General features: G+C 37.6%; 1 protein-coding gene across 3 annotated transcripts in view; it reads left to right on the top strand.

The window, feature by feature from the left end:
• Positions 1-18,135, top strand: part of Dpp10 (dipeptidyl peptidase like 10) — a 1,656,730-nt gene extending 1,638,595 nt beyond the window's left edge. For 2 of the 3 annotated variants that reach the window (NM_001415116.1, NM_001415117.1), the window contains 5 exon segments: positions 7,248-7,347; positions 7,583-7,641; positions 7,760-7,832; positions 11,812-11,885; positions 14,377-18,135. In NM_001415116.1, coding sequence (NP_001402045.1) covers positions 7,248-7,347; positions 7,583-7,641; positions 7,760-7,832; positions 11,812-11,885; positions 14,377-14,511 — 441 coding nt within the window. In that variant the 3' untranslated portion in view covers positions 14,512-18,135. 3 annotated transcript variants of the gene reach the window in all.
• The last annotated feature ends 770 nt before the right edge of the window (positions 18,136-18,905 follow it).

Raw genomic sequence — 18,905 nt, 5'->3', positions numbered from 1 at the left:
TGTAACATCTAAAATAAGCTCTAATTATTGCTGTATTCCATTCTCCTCTCCTGTACATTAATGATCTTTTGTTTGTTTTGTTTTGTTTTTTGTGCTATAGTCTCACTATGTAACCTGTGTTAGCCCCCAAATATGATCCTCCTGCCTCGGCCTGTCAAATACTGGTATCTTTAGAGGTGATTGCCACCACACCCGACTAGGATTCTTCCTTTCCACTTACTGCCAGTGTTTTGGGAAGCACATGTTCTGGTATCATGCAGTTTGTAGCACATCAGTGAGGAACGGGAGGCAGCTCCACTGGAGCCAGCAGCAATCTGCACACTCACCAGGGCGCCCTCCCCTCTTTGGCTGTGTCCTCTGCTCTGAAGGAAGAGGGTGAAAGTGGGTGGGGAAGCAAGTCTGCTCCGTCTTTGAGATGCCTGCTCTTTCTTCTTGCCTAACTATCCCTTTGTCCCTTTCATTTTTAATCCATGAACCATTAGAAAAACTTCATCGTTCTTTCTTCTATTTCCTGCTGTTTGCTGCTTCACCAATTTCTGCACTTATCCTTATTTTCTACTTGTAAAAATGCATTAACTCTCTAGTTAAAAGTTAAATGTCTAAGGTTTGTTTTGTTTTGTTTTGTTTTTCATTTTTAGCACTCTACCTTGAAAGTGCAAGCATTTTATACACAGCACTCCTGTGAGTTACTCCCCAGAGTCACTTCCACTACCAAAGTTGTTAAAATTTCATATGAATATGTCTTCAATCCCAACATTTTGTCCTCTTTGAAGTGTGTTTTACTATTTTATCCTGTAGGAAAGCAGAGTGGAACTTCTTCTGTTTTTAACCTTTGATTGTAATGGAGTTGTGATCAGTTCACTGACTGAATAACAGAAGTCATGAGACATATTGGTTGATTTATAATCTAGGAAGAACTGACTTTGAAATATCACTGTACCTAAAAGTATTGATATCGCAACATTCCATTAAGTTAGAATTGTCTATCCTGGAGTCCTTGGCAATAAATGTATGTTCTAATTTATTTGGTTTCTAGATGTGTTAGCATATCCCATTATAGGAACCAACTCTTCCTTCTCCTCCTTCTACAGTAGTTTGCACCGGACATTTTTCCTTTGTCTTCAATATCATTATATTATTATTATCATCATTAATGTCATTATTGCTATTATTATTGCTATTATTATTTATCTTTTTTTATATTCTAGTTGTTATCTCCCTCCAGGTCTACCCTCCACATGTTCCTCACCCCATTCTTCATCCTTCATCTCCAAGAGGATGTTCCCCCAAACTCTTTTCCCCGTAGACCTTCCCACTCCCTGGGGCCTCAAGTCTTTAAAAAGTCAGTTGCACCTTATCTCACTGAGGTGAGACCAGGCAGTCCTCTGCTGTCTATGTGTCAGGACCTCATATCAGCTGGTGTATGTACCTGGTTGGTGACTCAGTGTTTGAGATCTCGGGAGTCCAGGTTAGTTAAGACTGCTGGTCTTCCTATGGGGTCACCCTTCTCCTCAGCTTCTTTCAGTTTTTCTCTAATTCAACCTCAGGGGTCCCCAACTTCTTTCCATTGGTTGGATGTAAGTATCTGCATCTGACTCAGCTGCTTGTTGGGCCTCTCAGAGGGCATCCATGCTAGCCTCCTATTTGTAAGCATACCGTAGTAATGTATCAGGTATTGGAGCCTCCTCTTGAGCTGCATCACAAATTGGGCTGATAACAGATCCTTCTTTCCCCCAGTCTCTTCTCCATTATTGTCCCTGCAGTTCTTTTAGATAGGAACGATTCTGGGTCAGAGCTTTAGACTCCCCATTCCTTTACTTGATGTGCTGTCTTTCTACTGGAGATGGATTCTACAACTCCCTCTCCACCATTGTTGGACATTTCTTCTATGGTTCCTCCCCTTTGAATCCTGAGCATCTCTCACAGAACACTTTTCAAGCTCAGAAAAGTTCAGAATGAATCTATCTTCTGCTGAATTATACCTTTATTTTTGTTGAGATTCTATTTATCTCTATATATGATATATACATATATATTGAATATATAGAACAATGGAAAGATTTTAGAAGCCATGTTTTTAAGTTTTAAGTGACCATGTGGATTTTACTCAGTAATTAAACTCCAAGTAAATAAGCTTGGAACCAAACCATATTGGTTTAAATTATAGCCATTGAAACGGAACCTCACCTCATCTAAATATGTAAACATATTTACTCTATTTTATTTTTAAGATAAACATTCTTAGTTATGAAAGGTCTCAAAAGCCATGAATGAAACAGTTCTAAATTGCATGGGATCAATAAGGATGTCTCAATAATTACGAACGCACACTGCTCCTGCAAAGGACCCAAGTTCCACTCTCAGAACCCACATCAGTGGGCTCACAATTGCTTGTGGCTCTGCCTGAAGGAAATCTGATGTCCTCTTCTGGTCTCTGTAGGCATCTGAACTCACATGCACCACCCCCTCTCACCAAACAGACAAAAACTTAAACATAAAACAATCTTTAAAATAGTTAAATGGACTGATAATAAAACACACAAAAAAGCATTTTTGAACTTCTATTATTATAGAGAAATAAAAGATAATAAGTAAAATATCAGATGATGTAAAACAGCCAAAGTTGGGTGATAAAGCCAATCTATCTATCTATCTATCTATCTATCTATCTATCTATCTATCTATCTATCTATCTACCATCTCTCTTTATTATTGCTGTGTGTGTAATCATGTACAAATTCATGCACACATGTATGCCATGCATGGTGCATTGTGGAGTCAGTTCTCCCCTTCTACTATCTATATGTGTTCCAAAGATTCTCGGGTTTGAACTCAGGCTATCAGGCTTGCAAAGCTAGTGCCTAACCTGCTTCACTTCCCAGGAGAAAGTGAAGCATAAAAGTCCCACTAGCTGGTATGAGTCCAGACAGTAAGAAAATGGCTTCCCAGGGATGGTCTCCTGGTTATAGATAAGAGTGACTATAAAACATATTAAGCTTGATATACAGAAAGGAAACCAATATTTATGTTTTGCATCTGTTTGTTTGAAAAAAATCTATGTTCGAAACCAGCTCAAGCCATTTCTGGAGTTTGTGAAAATAATGTATACAATCAGAGCTAGGAGATGTCTCAGTGAGCCAAGATTTTACTGCATAAGCCTGGGAATGTGAGTTGAAACCTATTTAAACCTGGATACAGTATTCCACATCAGTAACTCCATTGCTCCTACATTGAGATTGGAGGTAGAGACCAGAAAATCCCTAGACAGTTGCAGAGTCAGCCTGGCTGATTCAGTGATAACCAAGAGTGGGAAGACCAATACCTAAATTGTTCTCGAATCTGTGTAAATACATAGTGTCATGAGAGCAACTAAACTAACACACAAACAAGTACACATATGTGGATATATACATGTACACATAGATAAAGATGTGAGGAACTATATCAAAGTAAAGTAACAGATTCAGTGCAGAGACACATGGTAAAAAAAATTGTGCTAATTTTGAAATACTCTTTTAAACATTTATTTTCACTTACTACTGGAATATTTAATGCATACATGTAATAATTTGATTATATTGAAGACCTGGAGTCTAACAGATTCCAAGTAGGCAGACAGACAGGGTAAACAGGGTCTAGGAATATCAATGTACTTTCCTTTAAATGTTTAAAATGACAGAATCCCGGTTCTTCCTGTTCTCTGAAACAAAGATGTGATGCCCATGTTTTAGAACTACTCAGTAGGACTTTCAAACTTCTAGAGTCAGCAGTGGATTGGCACTCTTGTGACAAACTTGGCTTTCACTTCTTTGGATTATTCAGTATCCCACAATAGCTAAAACCAGCTCTCTCTGCAGAATAAAAAGAGCCCACCCTATTGTCATACATGTAAATCTTTTTACTTTTGCAGACAATTTTGTTTCCAAGATTGATTATACCACGTTATAAGTGCTGCAGTCTGTCTTTGATTCCCTTTCCCTAGTGTGTGTGTGTGTGTGTGTGTGTGTGTGTGTGTGTGTGTGTGTTTAAAGTACAACTTGGTTGCATGTTGAATTTTCCTGCCTTTTTACTCTTTAGATCAGTTTAGGAAAATCTCTTTTCCCCACAACTCTAACCATAGTTGTATCAACATTTATTTTCATTCCTCTCCTCTAAGGGCTCCTGAATCTCTACTATACAAAGCTTTTTTCTTCTCTTATCCTTATGTACACTTTTAAAAGCATGTGTTTATAGTCATGAAGTGTTACAAGTGATATTATGTAGGATTTAAAGTTTATATGTCATTTGTTCACTGTTCTTGCCCCCTGCTTTTTATAAGCAGAGTTGCAATGTCATTTACAGATCGTCTCAAAGCCCATCCATGAAAATATCAATCTAATACTGAAGATTCTACACTCTCTGCCTCCAAATGCTTCTGTCAATTGAATTTAGATTTTTACATCACTTTTATGAAGTAGGAAAAGTCTGAGAAAACATTTTTGTGTCATAGCTCTGTTTACTGAAATTGCAAATTAATAACAATTTTTTATGCATGATGCTAGAATGACTGGCAAGTGGAAATGGCAAAAATAAAGTCTGAGTGAATGGAAGAACATTGATAATGGGAAACCACACCCTGTCCCAAAAGGAGCAGAGTATCTTGAGCTGTTAAATCAAGTGTACACTATCATGTATTATCTGTGGGTCAACATGTGGAGCCTGAAGCTTACTTTCTGCAATGTGTTTTGAACATTAAGCCCAGCTTACTTTTACTTCCAGTCTCTGTTTTCCAAAAGCTCTTTCAGGTTCAACTTTTGCCTCAGTGAATAAACATGAAATGATTGAGATGTTGGTGAGCAATTAAAACAAATTATTCTAATTTCTACCAGTGTTGATTTCTCCTTTAAAAACCGAAGTTACTTCTCTGAAATAAATCAAATTAAACCAGCATTCTGGATATGATTTTTAAATTCCACAGCTTTCACTATCATTTAGGCTTAAAGATTATTTAGCTTCATTATAGCCCAAATTTTCATATTAAAAAAAATGATGACACACAGGTTCCTCATGAAACAGGAAGCAAAGGATGTGTATACCTGACCTTAGGTACACAACTGTAGGTGGGTCTTCTTCCCGACCCCCAGGATGTCCTCAGATTTGCCTCTAATGGCTTGTTTTCTTTTGTGGTTTGTTTCTTTCTTGTCTTGTTCCGAGAGTCTAGGGAATTCTAGTGGGAAGAAATTCCTGCGAGGCATCTCTATTGCACTAGTACACCATAAAAATTTATAATTTAAAATGTTGAACAGCAGCTGGAAAGATGGCTCAGCGGGCAAAAAAAATGCTCGCCCAAAAGCTTGACATCCTGAGTTTAATCCCTGGGACCTGCATGGTAGAAACCAACATCTGACCTCGGAAAGTTGTCGTCTGACTTCCACGGGATCCAGTAAAGAAACATGCATATATGTTTGCAAATGAACACATCAAATTTGAAATATAAAAAGAAATCAATGTCCAACTGTATCACAGACATTCCCCCCTTATAGTTTGTTCAAAAGGAAAAATCTTAGCATACCTGAATCACGCTTCTCAAAAAATCAGAGGCAGGAGGCAGAGTCCAGTTTTGGCTAGAGAGATACTTGTGGGAAAATAATTAAAAAACAGAAAACAAAACAAGACAAACAAAAACCCAACCTCCCAATCTACTTAACTGGTGAATTATATGATTTATTCTAGAATGTTTGCTAAGTGTTGGTTGTTTGCTTGCTTGCTTGCTTTCCTGAATGATAATGCCATGTGTACTTAAGGTATATAGATACCACTACATAATGTCCCATTTCTATGTGACAAAGTGATTGCTGCAGTGGAGCCCTGAGAACTGACCTCATTATACACTTCTTCCTTATTTGTTTTCTCTGCTTTTGGGGAAAGAACAGCTAAAATGTGTTCCTTTGGCAGTAGTCAAACTTCAGTACATTTTAAGTTCATGGTCTCATATTGTGCATATTGATCAAGATTTTGTTCGTATTCTAGGAATTCTGCTGATATTCCTCTCTTCCTGCACACTCCCCAGCCCTGCACCCCAATAAACTAATTAAAATTTTAAAGTAATTCTGAGCTTGCTTCTTACCACTCCATCTCCTATCCCTTTTCTTCTTCCTCTTCTCTTCCTCTTCCTCAGACTCTCCCTCTCATCTTTCTCTCATCTTTATTTGTGTTCTTCTGTCTTCCTTCTTTCCTGCTCCTTTCTCCATGTTCTCTTCTTCTATTTACTTGATGCCTTATCCACTGGTGAGGGATTAAAAATTTCAGCATCTTTCCTTTTTGGGGCAGATGGGTGTTTTGCTTATCCACAGATTTACCTATAGACATAAATGTCTTACAACCGCACAAATTCTGTCTGTTTTATTCTGGCAGATTTTGGTTTTTTTCTCTCCTTTGTGTATGTGTTAAATGTATATGTTTGTGTTGGGGGAGGTGTGTATTTTTGCAAGTGTGTAACTGCATGCAGATACCAGAAGGCAGTTGCAGCTGTCATTCCTTGGACACCAACTACCTTGATTTTGGAGACAAAGTCTCTCACTATAGTAGAACTCCCCAAGTAAGCTAAGACATCCAGTCCCAGGTCTCCACCCACCTCCACCTCCCAATACCAGGACTTAAATGTGTACCACCATTCTCAGCTTTATATTAGGTTCTGGTAGATCAAAGTTGGGACCTCGTGCTTGCACAAAATACTTTACCATATATGCGATCAGTGTGGCCTTAATCCGTAATTTCTCAAAATTTTCATCTCACATCATCGTTACACCAAAAAGACTTATTCAGCCCATGCAGTAGATTCTGGATTCCTAGAGACAAACTTTGGAGTGCCAGGTCCCAATTCCCTTTAAGGAAGTTTCCTTTTCTTTCCTAGTTGCACACAAGCATTATAATTATTAAGTATTCTACTTGCATACACATGAAGTTACCTTAAAATAATATACAAAGAGAACTTCATTTCATTCGCTTTGATTTATTTACAGCAATTCCCAGACATGTGGTATAAAATAATGACTTTTTCTGATACATAATTAATTTCATATTTTACTTAGTTGTTAAAATAACATGTTGTATAAATTTTTAAACAGCTGTTAAATCTTTATATGTACACAGTGATTTTTTCATTCCATTTTACATTTTGAGACACTAAAACATATGCATTATTAAATACTGATCAAAAGGTATGAGTATTTCCAAGAATCATCATTACGTTTTCCCCACTCCCTTAGGGATATGGGGGATACATTGCATCAATGATCCTAAAATCAGATGAGAAGTTTTTCAAATGTGGAACCGTGGTTGCACCCATCTCAGACATGAAGTTGTATGGTGAGTATGTCCTACAGACAGATGTAATATAAGGTGTTGATTGTTGGACAAGAAAATCCCAATGCAGAGAAACTCAATTGAGCTCATTTATCATATGTTATTAAAGTCTGTTGTGAGTTATCACCTCCTTTATGTAATTGATTTTACTGGAGCATTACAATTACATTTGAAATGCATAAATAAATAATGAAACAGGGTATGTTTCACTCATTCAGATTTTTTTCCTTTGTCACAGCCTCAGCTTTCTCTGAGAGGTACCTTGGTATGCCATCAAAGGAAGAAAGCACTTACCAGGTAGACTAATAAAAAGTACAACAATAAAGGCAAAAGGCATTTTTTGTTATAAGAAGTAGGTTGAATTCCTTCTATTCAAATCCCTCTACATATAGAGATACTTGTGTTTTTCTTGCAGGCATCCAGTGTACTGCATAACATTCATGGTTTAAAAGAAGAAAATTTATTAATAATTCACGGAACTGCTGATAGTAAGTATTGTATTTGCTGCTCCTTTCTGGGGGCTCTATCCCTTTACAAAGGGACGCATCTTAGAGGTAGGACTTTTTTCCAGGATATCCTATAAAGCTGTTGACAAGAATACAGGAAGTGACATGGAGGATGAGATTTCTGGCAAGAAGTAGGAAGAAAATAATTTAGTGCTTCCTATATCACTCTCCATTGTGATAGGGAGACTTTATCTGTTATCTTGCAATCTTACATACAACAGCCATTGCAACCAAAGATCATATTGGAAACAGTTGACTAGAGAATAAATACATTATAATGTAAAGATATGATTAATTCATGCCGGGGGGAGAGAGAGAGAAAGAGAGAGAGAGAGAGAGAGAGAGGAGAGACAGAGACGGAGACACAGAGAGAGACATAGAGACAAAGAGACAAAGAGACACACAGAGAGAACATAGCAAAAGTAGCATGGTTATAAGAAGAGGAGTCGCTGCAGGGAAAAAAGCCCATGAGCTGGAGGGAGTTCAGGACAGGGTAGGAGGTATGCAAGTGGTCTGTGTGGTTTGAGTATGTATGAGTGGGCAGGTATGTGTCTCCATGTTTGCATATAAGTTTATATGGGTGAATCTTTTAGTTAAAATTCAGCTCAGGAGCTTTGCTCTCTAAATGCCACTTGTTAACCTGTCTTCCCACCTGACATAAAACAATGGTGGACTCCACATAAAGCAGCTCATGGCTAGTTCCCAAACTCTTTTGTTTTATTGTGTAATAATCCTCTCATAACAATGTAATATGTAAAATGGAAAGAAAGAAAGAGAGAAAGAAAGGAAGGAAGGAAGGAAGGAAGAAAGGAAGGAAGGAAGAAAGAAAGAAAGAAAGAAAGAAAAAGACAGACAGACAGACAGAAAGAAAGAAAGAAAGAAAGAAAGAAAGAAAGAAAGAAAGAAAGGAAGGAAGGAAGGAAGGAAGGAAGGAAGGAAGGAAGGAAGAAAGAAAGAAAGAGAGAGAAAGCAAACCTGAGGCTACCTACACAGGAACTCTTTGTTCTTTTGGCAACTCTTCTGAAAATCTACAATTTATTGTAAATTTGAAAATGTGTTCATGAAATAATTTAGGTAAAAGCAGCATTGTTGATGCATGGCAGCAAAGAGCGCCATGCTTCTAAAGGATGTCAAAATATTAAGATTATCCACATATGTTAACAGTAGTCAAAGAAAATCACTAATTGTTAAGTGTATCTCAGAACATGCACTAAGATCACATAGTAATGTTTTATTTTTTCTGCACAGAAGTACTGTCCTAAGGAGTTACCATTTTCTTAGTATATTAGACAAATAACTGGTGGAAAAGCTGAACTTTCCATGGGGATTATTTTGTGGCTATACAGGTCTTATCCCTTGCACTATGAACCCTAAGCCAAGTGAAACAATTATATTTAAAGTTAAATGTTTTTGTCTCCAGACACCACTCAATTTTTTTAGTACTGTTTATGATCCCTTTACTAAGTTGCTTGCATTATTGTGAATCATGTTGTTTCCTGTTTGATTCAATTTCAAGTCAGGAATTTCACATAGCAGATTCTATAGAGTTTTGGAGAGGCACCAGCAACGCTTGTGTATAGGTGCACATATATCCGTACCCAACACAAAGCCTGCAGGAAACTTGACATATGGTTGATCAATGGTATTTTTATGCTGTTATTATTGGCTAGAAAATATTACAAACTGAGTCGTTAGTTCAGTAAACTTTATTATCCCGTTTAGTCCTTTGAAGGAAACAAATAGCAAGCAACAGTCATTGCTTTGAAAACCAAGCAGAAAATAATCAACTAAAAGATATTTGGGAGGACTGAAGAGATGGTTCAGTGAGGACAAAAGCTTGGATTTCCAGAATCCAAGTAAAGCCAGATACAGTGATGTACACCTGTAATCTCAGTGTTCCCGAGAATGTAGGTGGAGACAGAAAAAGTCCTGTAAGCTCAGTAACCAGACAGCTGCTTGTGTCCAGCAGCATACAAGAGATTCTACTTCAAACAAGGTGAAAGGCAAGAACTGATACCCAAGGTTTTCCTCTAATCTCTATATATGCTCATGTTCCTACATATATTATACATTTGTGTTCTCTATCATCTATTTATCTATGTATTTATGTATCTATGTATCTATGTATGTATGTATGTATGTATGTATCTATCTATCTATCTACCTATCTATCTATCTATTTATCTATCTATCATCTATCAACTCTGCCACGCTCTTTCTGTGTGTCAGTCTGCCTCTGTGTCTCTCTGTCTCTTGTCTCTGTCTCTATCTCTCTCTCATTCATTTCACTTACTTCCCTTCCCATCAGAACAGCACATTTGCCTGGCAATCTTTTTAGCCATACCCAAATGCACCCTTGGTGGAATCTTTTCCATATATCTTTCCTACAAAACCTACATAAGTTACATAAGAGATTATTCTGCATCAGTAAGTGCCCATATAAATATGCATTCATAGTGACATATGTATACCAAGCAATTTAAACTTATTTAGAATTGGAGATTTTTCTTATTAATTGTGAATTATTAATTTCTAATAAATTGTTCAGAAAAGTCTTGCCTATATTTAAAATAAATGACTATTTGGACTGTTTATCCTCTGCTAGATAGGAAGAATTTTCTGCACCATAGGATGAGGCTCAGACCACTGATAAGACTACCCTGGTTTGGATATAAAATGTTATCTTAAAGTTATTTCTGGAAATCTGAAGATATTTATGGAGTAAAAGGAATGGCTTACGGAGAACACAAGCAAACTATAGCACAGAAATATTTGAGTGGCAGGCACAAGGTTTCATAACTACCTCAGACAAAACTGTTACTAAATACAGAACTCCTGAGATATGTATTCCAAAGCTCTGGAGCCTTACATTTTGACAGAAGGGCAATGGAGGGAAAAGAGAGAAAGCAGTTTTCTTTGCATCAAACATTGAACACTGAATAATGAGTAATGCACTCTATTCTCTCAACAGGAGAATTAAGTTATAATATAAAATTGTAATTACACTTTTTGTATATTTCAGTGTGTGTGTGTGTGTGTGTGTGTGTGTGTGTGTGTGTACACGCTTATGAAAGCATGAGTTTAGGGTCAGAGGACAACTTTTGGAAGTCCCCCATAGATGTGTTTCAGTGATGTATTTCAGAACATAAGGCTTCAGATGAAACGTCTTTTTCTGCTGAGCAATCTCACTATTGTGGATTTCTAATGACTGTAGTGTGTCAGTGTCTAGATGAGTCTAGATTCCAGAAATCTTCAAGTATGTATGTGTAGATATTTTATTGCATTGATTGCAAGCAAGATATAAATTACCTCCAATACTTTTTAAGTACAAAATACATAATTAATTACAAGAATAAGTTATCTTACACAAAATATTATCTAAATGACCTCATACAGAGCTGGTGATGTGACTCACCAATGTGAGGACCAAGGTTTCAACTCCAAGAACCCAAGTAAAAGTTAAAAGTGCAGAGGTGGTGGATGCTGTCCCAATGTGGGCAACTTGCTAGGCAGAGACAAGTGGAAAAATGAAGTTTGCTGTCCAGCTAGTTTAGTTTATTTCAGAAAATCCTATGACACTGAGAGACCATGCCTCAAATAAAAGTAGAAAGGACCTGAGGAATAACATCTAAAATAAGCCTTCAACCTCCATACCCACTCACGAATCCACGTATTCTTAGCTACAGACACAGACACCCACACAAATGTATACACATGAACAGAATGCCATTAGATGATTAAATTCACCTTGGTAATGGTTTTTATGCTTGTACTCTATTTTATAATGAAAAATAAAACTTTACTATGCTACTTAACATCTCTCTACTTAAAAATCACTGACAGGTCATTCTTCCAAGTGTACAATGTACATAGAGCAATTCTGCTCTTTGAAAAGGGTATTGAGCATTTCTGGTAGTAACAGATTCACTTCTTTCAAATATCATATTTTAATATTTTGCAGCAAAAGTTCATTTCCAGCATTCAGCAGAATTGATCAAGCATCTGATAAAAGCTGGGGTGAATTACACTCTGCAGGTAAGCCACCATTCCAGAAAAATATATTTTAATCATCAACTACATATTGCCCTATCATATACTTGGGATAAGCAACTGAATCCATGAGAGAGTGATTTTGGCTCAGGATTCTGGAGGTCATAGTTTCACCCCTGGCTTTGGGTCTGTGGAAATGATACATAATATTATAAGAGTTCATGGAAAAGCAAAGCAACTTGTTTAAAAATATGTGTTTTGGCATGCACCTATGTGTTTGCCTACATGAGCATGTGTATGTTTATGGGAATGTGTGTGTTTGTGTGTGAATATCTATCTGTGTACACTGACATATGCATGCATATGTGGAAGTATGAGAACAGCAGCAGGGTAAATAATATCAAATATTATAATGTCATGGTAATCATTCAGAATATATAATGACATATCCCTATGTCCTTGTTCTATAGAGTCCATATTTCTACTTTCTCATGAGGGCTTTGTTAACTGCCTCTTTCTTCACTAAGCATTCTGAATTTCTTTTATCTCTAAGTTAACCTCTGAGTTCTCAATTGTCTTACTTTTCTCAGCTTTAGGCATTAAACTCAGGGTGGGTTATAAGGAATTAAACTACCCACAGACAAAGTGATCTTTCAGGGTGTACTTTGAAACCTGGATAGAAGTCCACAAGATTCCATTGCTCTTTAGAGGAAAAAACCAAAATCACAGGGCCAAACCCACAAATCCAGGTAGTGTGAGTTGTTACAAGGCCTGTTTGAACCACAACTGCACCTTGTTGGTTGATTAATAGTCATGAGGGGAAATGTTTCAGGAAAACCAGTTCCCAGAAGGCCCTGTGTGAAGCCACAATGCCCAGAGGCTCTCTTTACAGGGAAAACTCTATAAGAGTTCACTTTTTATGTCTCCAAGACTTCTATTGCTAGAATCTTTCTGCTTTCTGACATGCCCTCAAGGCAAGAGAAAAAATTCTAACTACCTTCAGGGACAGGAAATACTGATTCCTTTGCACTTTGCCTTTCAACTTCTTGAACCCATTTATGGAGGTATCTCCCCTTGGTTGTAAAAATGATCCAAAGATTTGCAGATATTTTATAAAGATGAAAAAGTGACAGATAATTGAAAATTTTCTCAAGAAATTATTCTAAGCAAAGAGGTGTCTGGACAATCTATTCCACAGAAATCTGATGTTTAGTCAAGCAGACTATAATGTTTAGTTCATAGTGGTCAGCACGAGCATGGAAGAGTCTACCATTTTGACCAATAACCCCTAATTTAAATAATAATTTTTGGGTATGTGTGCCTTGGCGAACAAGAGTTCCTGAAAGAAACAGCATCTTCTTCTAAACCTTCTGTAAGGTTGATTCACTAAATAGAACTTCAATAACTGCAGAATTATGTGACTATTTGAAGTGGGTGGTAATCCAGCAACAAACTTCTTGGGCTGCCTTCACCCTCTTGATAGCTATTTTCTCCTCTGGGTGTGAGCTAATGTATCTGTGAACACGGGGTAATCTTTGGAATATAAACACATCTATCTCCCCTTATGTAAAGTTAAAGAATGTCATCTGGTAGCATCTGAGTCATTCAGCAGAAATTTCCACACTACTTATGCAAAATCACAGCTCTTAACTCAGAGAGAATAAGTGATGGTGTGTTCTGGAGCCAAGATGTGAGTGACTATGGCCTGGATACATTTAGGTTATCCTACTTCTGTGCTCTCCAATTTAGAAGCAATTTCATGGAGGTTTGTAGTAAGAGGACAAAAAAGCTACAAATGAAGGAATTTTAAATTATATTAGTACAAACACCAGTAAGGCAGCTTATAACAAGATGGGGAAATCTCAAATATAGGCCACGGTGTTAAGTTGTCAACTCTTCTATTGATGGAAAATGGCACCAGGAAGAGAGAGACTGACTGGACCTGGCGTGGGTTTTTGAAACCTCAAATCCCACCTCCAGTGACATATTTCCTTCAACAAAACCACACACACACCAAGGCTTCATCTTCTAATCCTTCTAATTGTTTCAAATAATGCTACTACTTGATGCTTAAGCATTCATATATATGAGCCCATTAGAACATTCTTATTCAAAGCACACACAGGGATCTCATGGGGGTACAGATTCTCCAGACTAAGTAAAGACCCTTCTTACAGTTTTCAGATAAAGTGTTGAAGCCACATGCTCTATGGCTAATGAGTATCCCACAGTACTTTTTTGAAATCAGATGGTTTCTGATTTCCATGTTGCGAGGAAAATGGGAAAGATTCAGACTTTCAGCTAACAAATGTCCGTCATGCCAGATTTAACTCCTGATTGCTTAGAGAGCTTACAAACGTCATCTGTGAAAGAGAGTACTGAAGAGTTGCAGGCAGTCGCAGGAGGATCCCTGGCATTTCACTATACTGTCTGTGACGACAGAGAATGAAAGAGATAGCTACAGGTAGAATAGCCAGAGTAGACCCTAGCACAACCCAACAGTGACTTAGTTTCTCATTTTTCTTCAATGTCATAGGTCTATCCAGATGAAGGATATCACATTTCAGACAAGAGCAAGCATCATTTTTACAGCACAATTCTCAGATTCTTCAGTGATTGCCTAAAGGAAGAAGTATCCGTGCTGCCACAGGAACCAGAAGAAGATGAATAGTGGACTACACTTATACAGAGCTGAAGGGAGTATTGAGGCTCAATGATACAGAACCAAGAGACTGCCTTGTTGTAGACGCTCCAGAATTCTAAAGGCAGCTTGAGGAGGTGAACATGGAACAGCACACTCAGACAGTGAACTTGAACTTGAAGACAGACGTCCTCACTACTGTGCTGCCAAGGGTGCAGAAGGTGTTTCATTGCAATGGGAAATTGCAAAGGTTGCTTTCCTGGGGAAAAAATTAGTTTCACATTAAAGTAGGAATAGTGCATGTTTCCTTCCGTTATCCCCTTTTGTTCTGTGACTAGTTACCCTCACTTTGATTTCAATGGTCATGATCACCTTTGCATAAAGTGCATAACGTACCATCAGTACCATAGTCCCTGATCTTTGATGGCTGAGCTGCAATCTAACATGTTAATGTAACTTTATAATAAGTGCAATTCTCTCATTGTCTATTATTATGCTTAAGAAAATATTCAGTTAATAAACAAAAAACAGAGTATTTTACATAAAGTTCTGTTTTTAAAAAGGTATTATTAAACGAGTAAAGGCTATGTAGAAATATGGATTTCAGCACCTTCCAAAGTTCAGGCAGTTGTCAGTAGGTAGAATACTTTTAAATCAACACACACGAGTGTTTGTCTCACAGTATAATATAAATATATATATATACACGCACGTGTGCATATGCAGTGAGTCTATCTTTATATGTTACTCATGCTACAAAGGGTAAACTTTAATGAATGACAGTGGATACTCTTTTACAGGCTACAATGGATGCTTCTTTAATGAGCCAAATATGATGAGACCCTTTTGTTTCCAGTTCATATTCTAGCAATTGCTTTCCTATAAATGTTTGGGTTGTGTTTGGTATTGTTTCTAGTGGTTAATAGTTTTCTAGTTGCAGTTTACTTTTTTGAATATGATATCTTGTCACATGTAAATTAGATATTAAATATTAAATTATAGTTTCTGATAAAGGAATTTTGTTAAACAAATGCAATGCCACTGAGTGGCACTTTGCTCTCTTGGTGGAGAAGGCTTTTTTAAACACTCAGACCTTTTACTTCAAACTCTCAGTGCAGTAAAGTCAATTCTCAATTCATTATAAAAGCAAAAATAAGAATTATTTCATTTTTCTTCAGAGTCTAAGTAGAAGTCCATGCCTGCTCAATGCATCTCTTGCTATTTAACTAAGCCCTTGTTGTAAAAATTAAAAATGAAGTCATTTTTACTTATTGCTCCCCCTCCCCCAAACAGCAGTATGTACCTGGTATTGCTTTTAAATGGACAGTATATGGGGCACCAAATCCTACAGTGAGTCAATTTGGAGCAGGTAGCACCTGAGCAGGAAAACTAAACTTAACTCTACGGAGTTTCAGTCACGAGAGAGCAGGCAGCCTTGGTGGCTGAAGTCCAGTGTGTTTTCAGTCCATATAACGAATATTACAGAATATGATGCAAAGTCTGAAACCAAAGTCTGATACTCAGAAAATCCCAGTGGCATAATGTCTAGACACAGCATAAAATCTGTTCTTTGGTAGAGCTGGGTTCCTCTATTCTCTGAAAACCAGGAAGAAAGGTTTAAACGTAAGGAATTTGTCCAGCTACCCTGGGCTTCATCAAATGCACAACCCAGGATTCTGAGGTGTGCTCCTGGGACTGACTTGGTTCTCCCTCTTTTCTCTTTAGTGCTTTGGAATTGTGTCTTCTCTGCCCCACTAGATTCAGTTTAATAAAGGAAAGATGCCCTCTCCAGAAAGACCCATTTTAGGTCTTTTTCAAGGATAGTGAACACATTTTTTAACAAAATAGGTTGTAATGTTTCCAAGGAAAGTTTTGCCTATTTTATTAAGATGGACGTTTCTTTTTAGGCTGATTTGAAGTCCAACTGAAGCTTTTTAATCAATATTTTAAAATTCAACCACTAGAGATTTTTATGATGCGAATAATTATGTTGTCTGAAAGATGTGGTTTTATTGAATGTCTATTTGAGTAACATTTAAAAAGTGTTTACCTTTTCCTGTCCATCGTTTCTCTTGTTTATGGTTATTATCAATGTTTATCTATTTTTTGATTAATTTAATACAGTTTGTAATGTGAAAGTTGCTTGTCTGGGACCACGTTCACCTCACAGCACTAATGGATCTCACATGAGTACACAATGTTTAAGAGGAAGATAGACAGTTGTCCTCTCTATGATTTCGGGAGTTCTTCGTGACTGGGCTATGACACACAAAGGAAATGCTCATTGGTATTTTCTCCTACTTTACGTTGCTGGATTATAGAACAGGACAGGATTTTACATGTTTGCCACAGTTGCACCCCAATAATTTTCTGCATATTCACAAATTCTGACGGTTTCCTGAGACTTCAATGGCACGCTTCCTCCAAAATTTCTCCTTCATATTTAAGTAAAATTTCAAATCGCTACATTTCCATTGTGAGAGTCGTCAGGAGTATTAACTCAGAAAAGAACACATACCCTTCGAAACTCCTTTGAAAGCAATTTTGTTTTGCCCACTTACATTCAGAGCATTTATGGACTCACTCACTAGGGACCGAGGAGTAGCTTATTAGTGCCTCTTGCGTTGCTAGGATAAATCACTGTGATCAAAAGCAACTTACAGAAGAAAGGTTTATTTTAGCTTACTGTTACAGCTGTCAGGGAATGTATGGCTGCAGGAGAATTGAGGGGTTGGCTGGTTGTTTAGAAGCAGATATAGAACAAGAAATGGGACCAGGCTATAAACCCTCAAATCTGCCCCAGTGCTGTACTTCCTCAAGCAAGGTACCACATACTAAAGGTACCATAACCATCCCGCCCCCCACAAAAAGCACTGCCATTTGAGACCAAGTGTTAACATACATGAGTCTATAGAGAACGTTTTGCATTCAAATCACAAAAGGAGGTTGTGTTGCTCTGTAAAGTGTGAAAGGATGAGGATGCAGTTCAAAACATGAACCTCAGCTTCCAGCTCAGCACAGACACTCCCAATAAACGTCATGTTATAGAGGTATAAGAATAAACACTGGTTGATTACCATATGGAGAATGATTCAAACCGTTGCCCTTCAAGTGAGACTTAGGCATTGGTCTCTAACAGATAGAGAATGAGTAGAGAAATTTCTCACCAGATGATGGCTTTGAAATGGGTGTTACAAGACTAGAGACATGCTTCAGGGTTCAAAAGTGCTTACTTCTCATGTGAAGGGTCCAGGTATCCACAACTGGGACCTACAACAGCATTTAAATGCCACTTCGAGTTTATAGCGACTCTCTTCTGGCCTTTGTAAGAACATTCATGTGCATGGAGCACCTACAGCAAAGCAGGAATATGTGTGCCTATAAGATACACAGGCACACACACAATTAATATTTTAAATAAAGTTACCTATAAATGAGTTTTTGCCATGTCTCTTGGGTCCTGAGGACACACATACAACTTCTACTTCAGAATTATGCATGAGGTACTCTCTGCCCCTCCACATATGACCTGACAACGCTTGCCTCCTGTAGCAATCAGCCTCACGAAGTGTGGTCTAACCTTTTATGTGTGATGACTGACCTCTACATTCTAGTTTGAGAATTCTCTGAAATAAATGATGACTTCTAATAAACGATGTATCTACAGGTAGTTCAACTGTCCCTTTGAAACCGTGGTTACTGGAAGAGAGCACCAGGTAGCTATTGTCTCTCCTGCATATATGATTTGTGTTTCTGGGAAGACTTCCTAGGTCCCCAATGACCACAGCTGCATATACCTCTGCTTCCTCCTCCTTTTCTATTTCTACTCTGGAATCCTAGCATTGCTTTTCAAATTTAACTACACACATGCCAGCTGTGGACAAAGGACCTGCTTTTCAGGGGGAAAGGATGCTTACCAGAATAATTTATTCCTGAACATATGAAATGAGGCGATAACATGGAAATACAAGTGTGGTTTCTTTCTTCCTTTCTCTTAAAACTATGCTGTTTTGATATGATATCTTGGTGATGTGATATATTGAAGTAGAATCTCATTCAGTATCATAGGTGGGCTCAATATTAACACAGAGCAGTCTGGCTTCAGACTCACAGGGATCCAGCTGCCTCTGTCTGCTTCCCATCTGGGCAACCATGTTCAATTTGAAACTGGTGTTTCTCCAGATTTGAATCAACTCTATTTAAAATTTACACAAAATTCCAAACGTATTCTAAGGGTCCTACACACATTACCAAGCAATTTCAACATGGCTGAGATACCAGTATTCCCAGACAATCCATAAAGTAACTGAGTTTTTATGACGTTTGCAACTCATCCACATGTATGTGTAAAAGAAGTAAATAGGAAAAAAATCAAAGCAATAGTCAACTGAGACACCTGTGTTTACAGCAGCTCTATATTGTAA

This window comes from Rattus norvegicus, chromosome 13 (genome assembly GCF_021556685.1).
Source record: "Rattus norvegicus strain SHRSP/BbbUtx chromosome 13, alternate assembly SHRSP_T2T, whole genome shotgun sequence".
NCBI lineage: Eukaryota > Metazoa > Chordata > Mammalia > Rodentia > Muridae > Rattus > Rattus norvegicus.
This window is presented reverse-complemented; position numbering and strand designations above follow the sequence as displayed.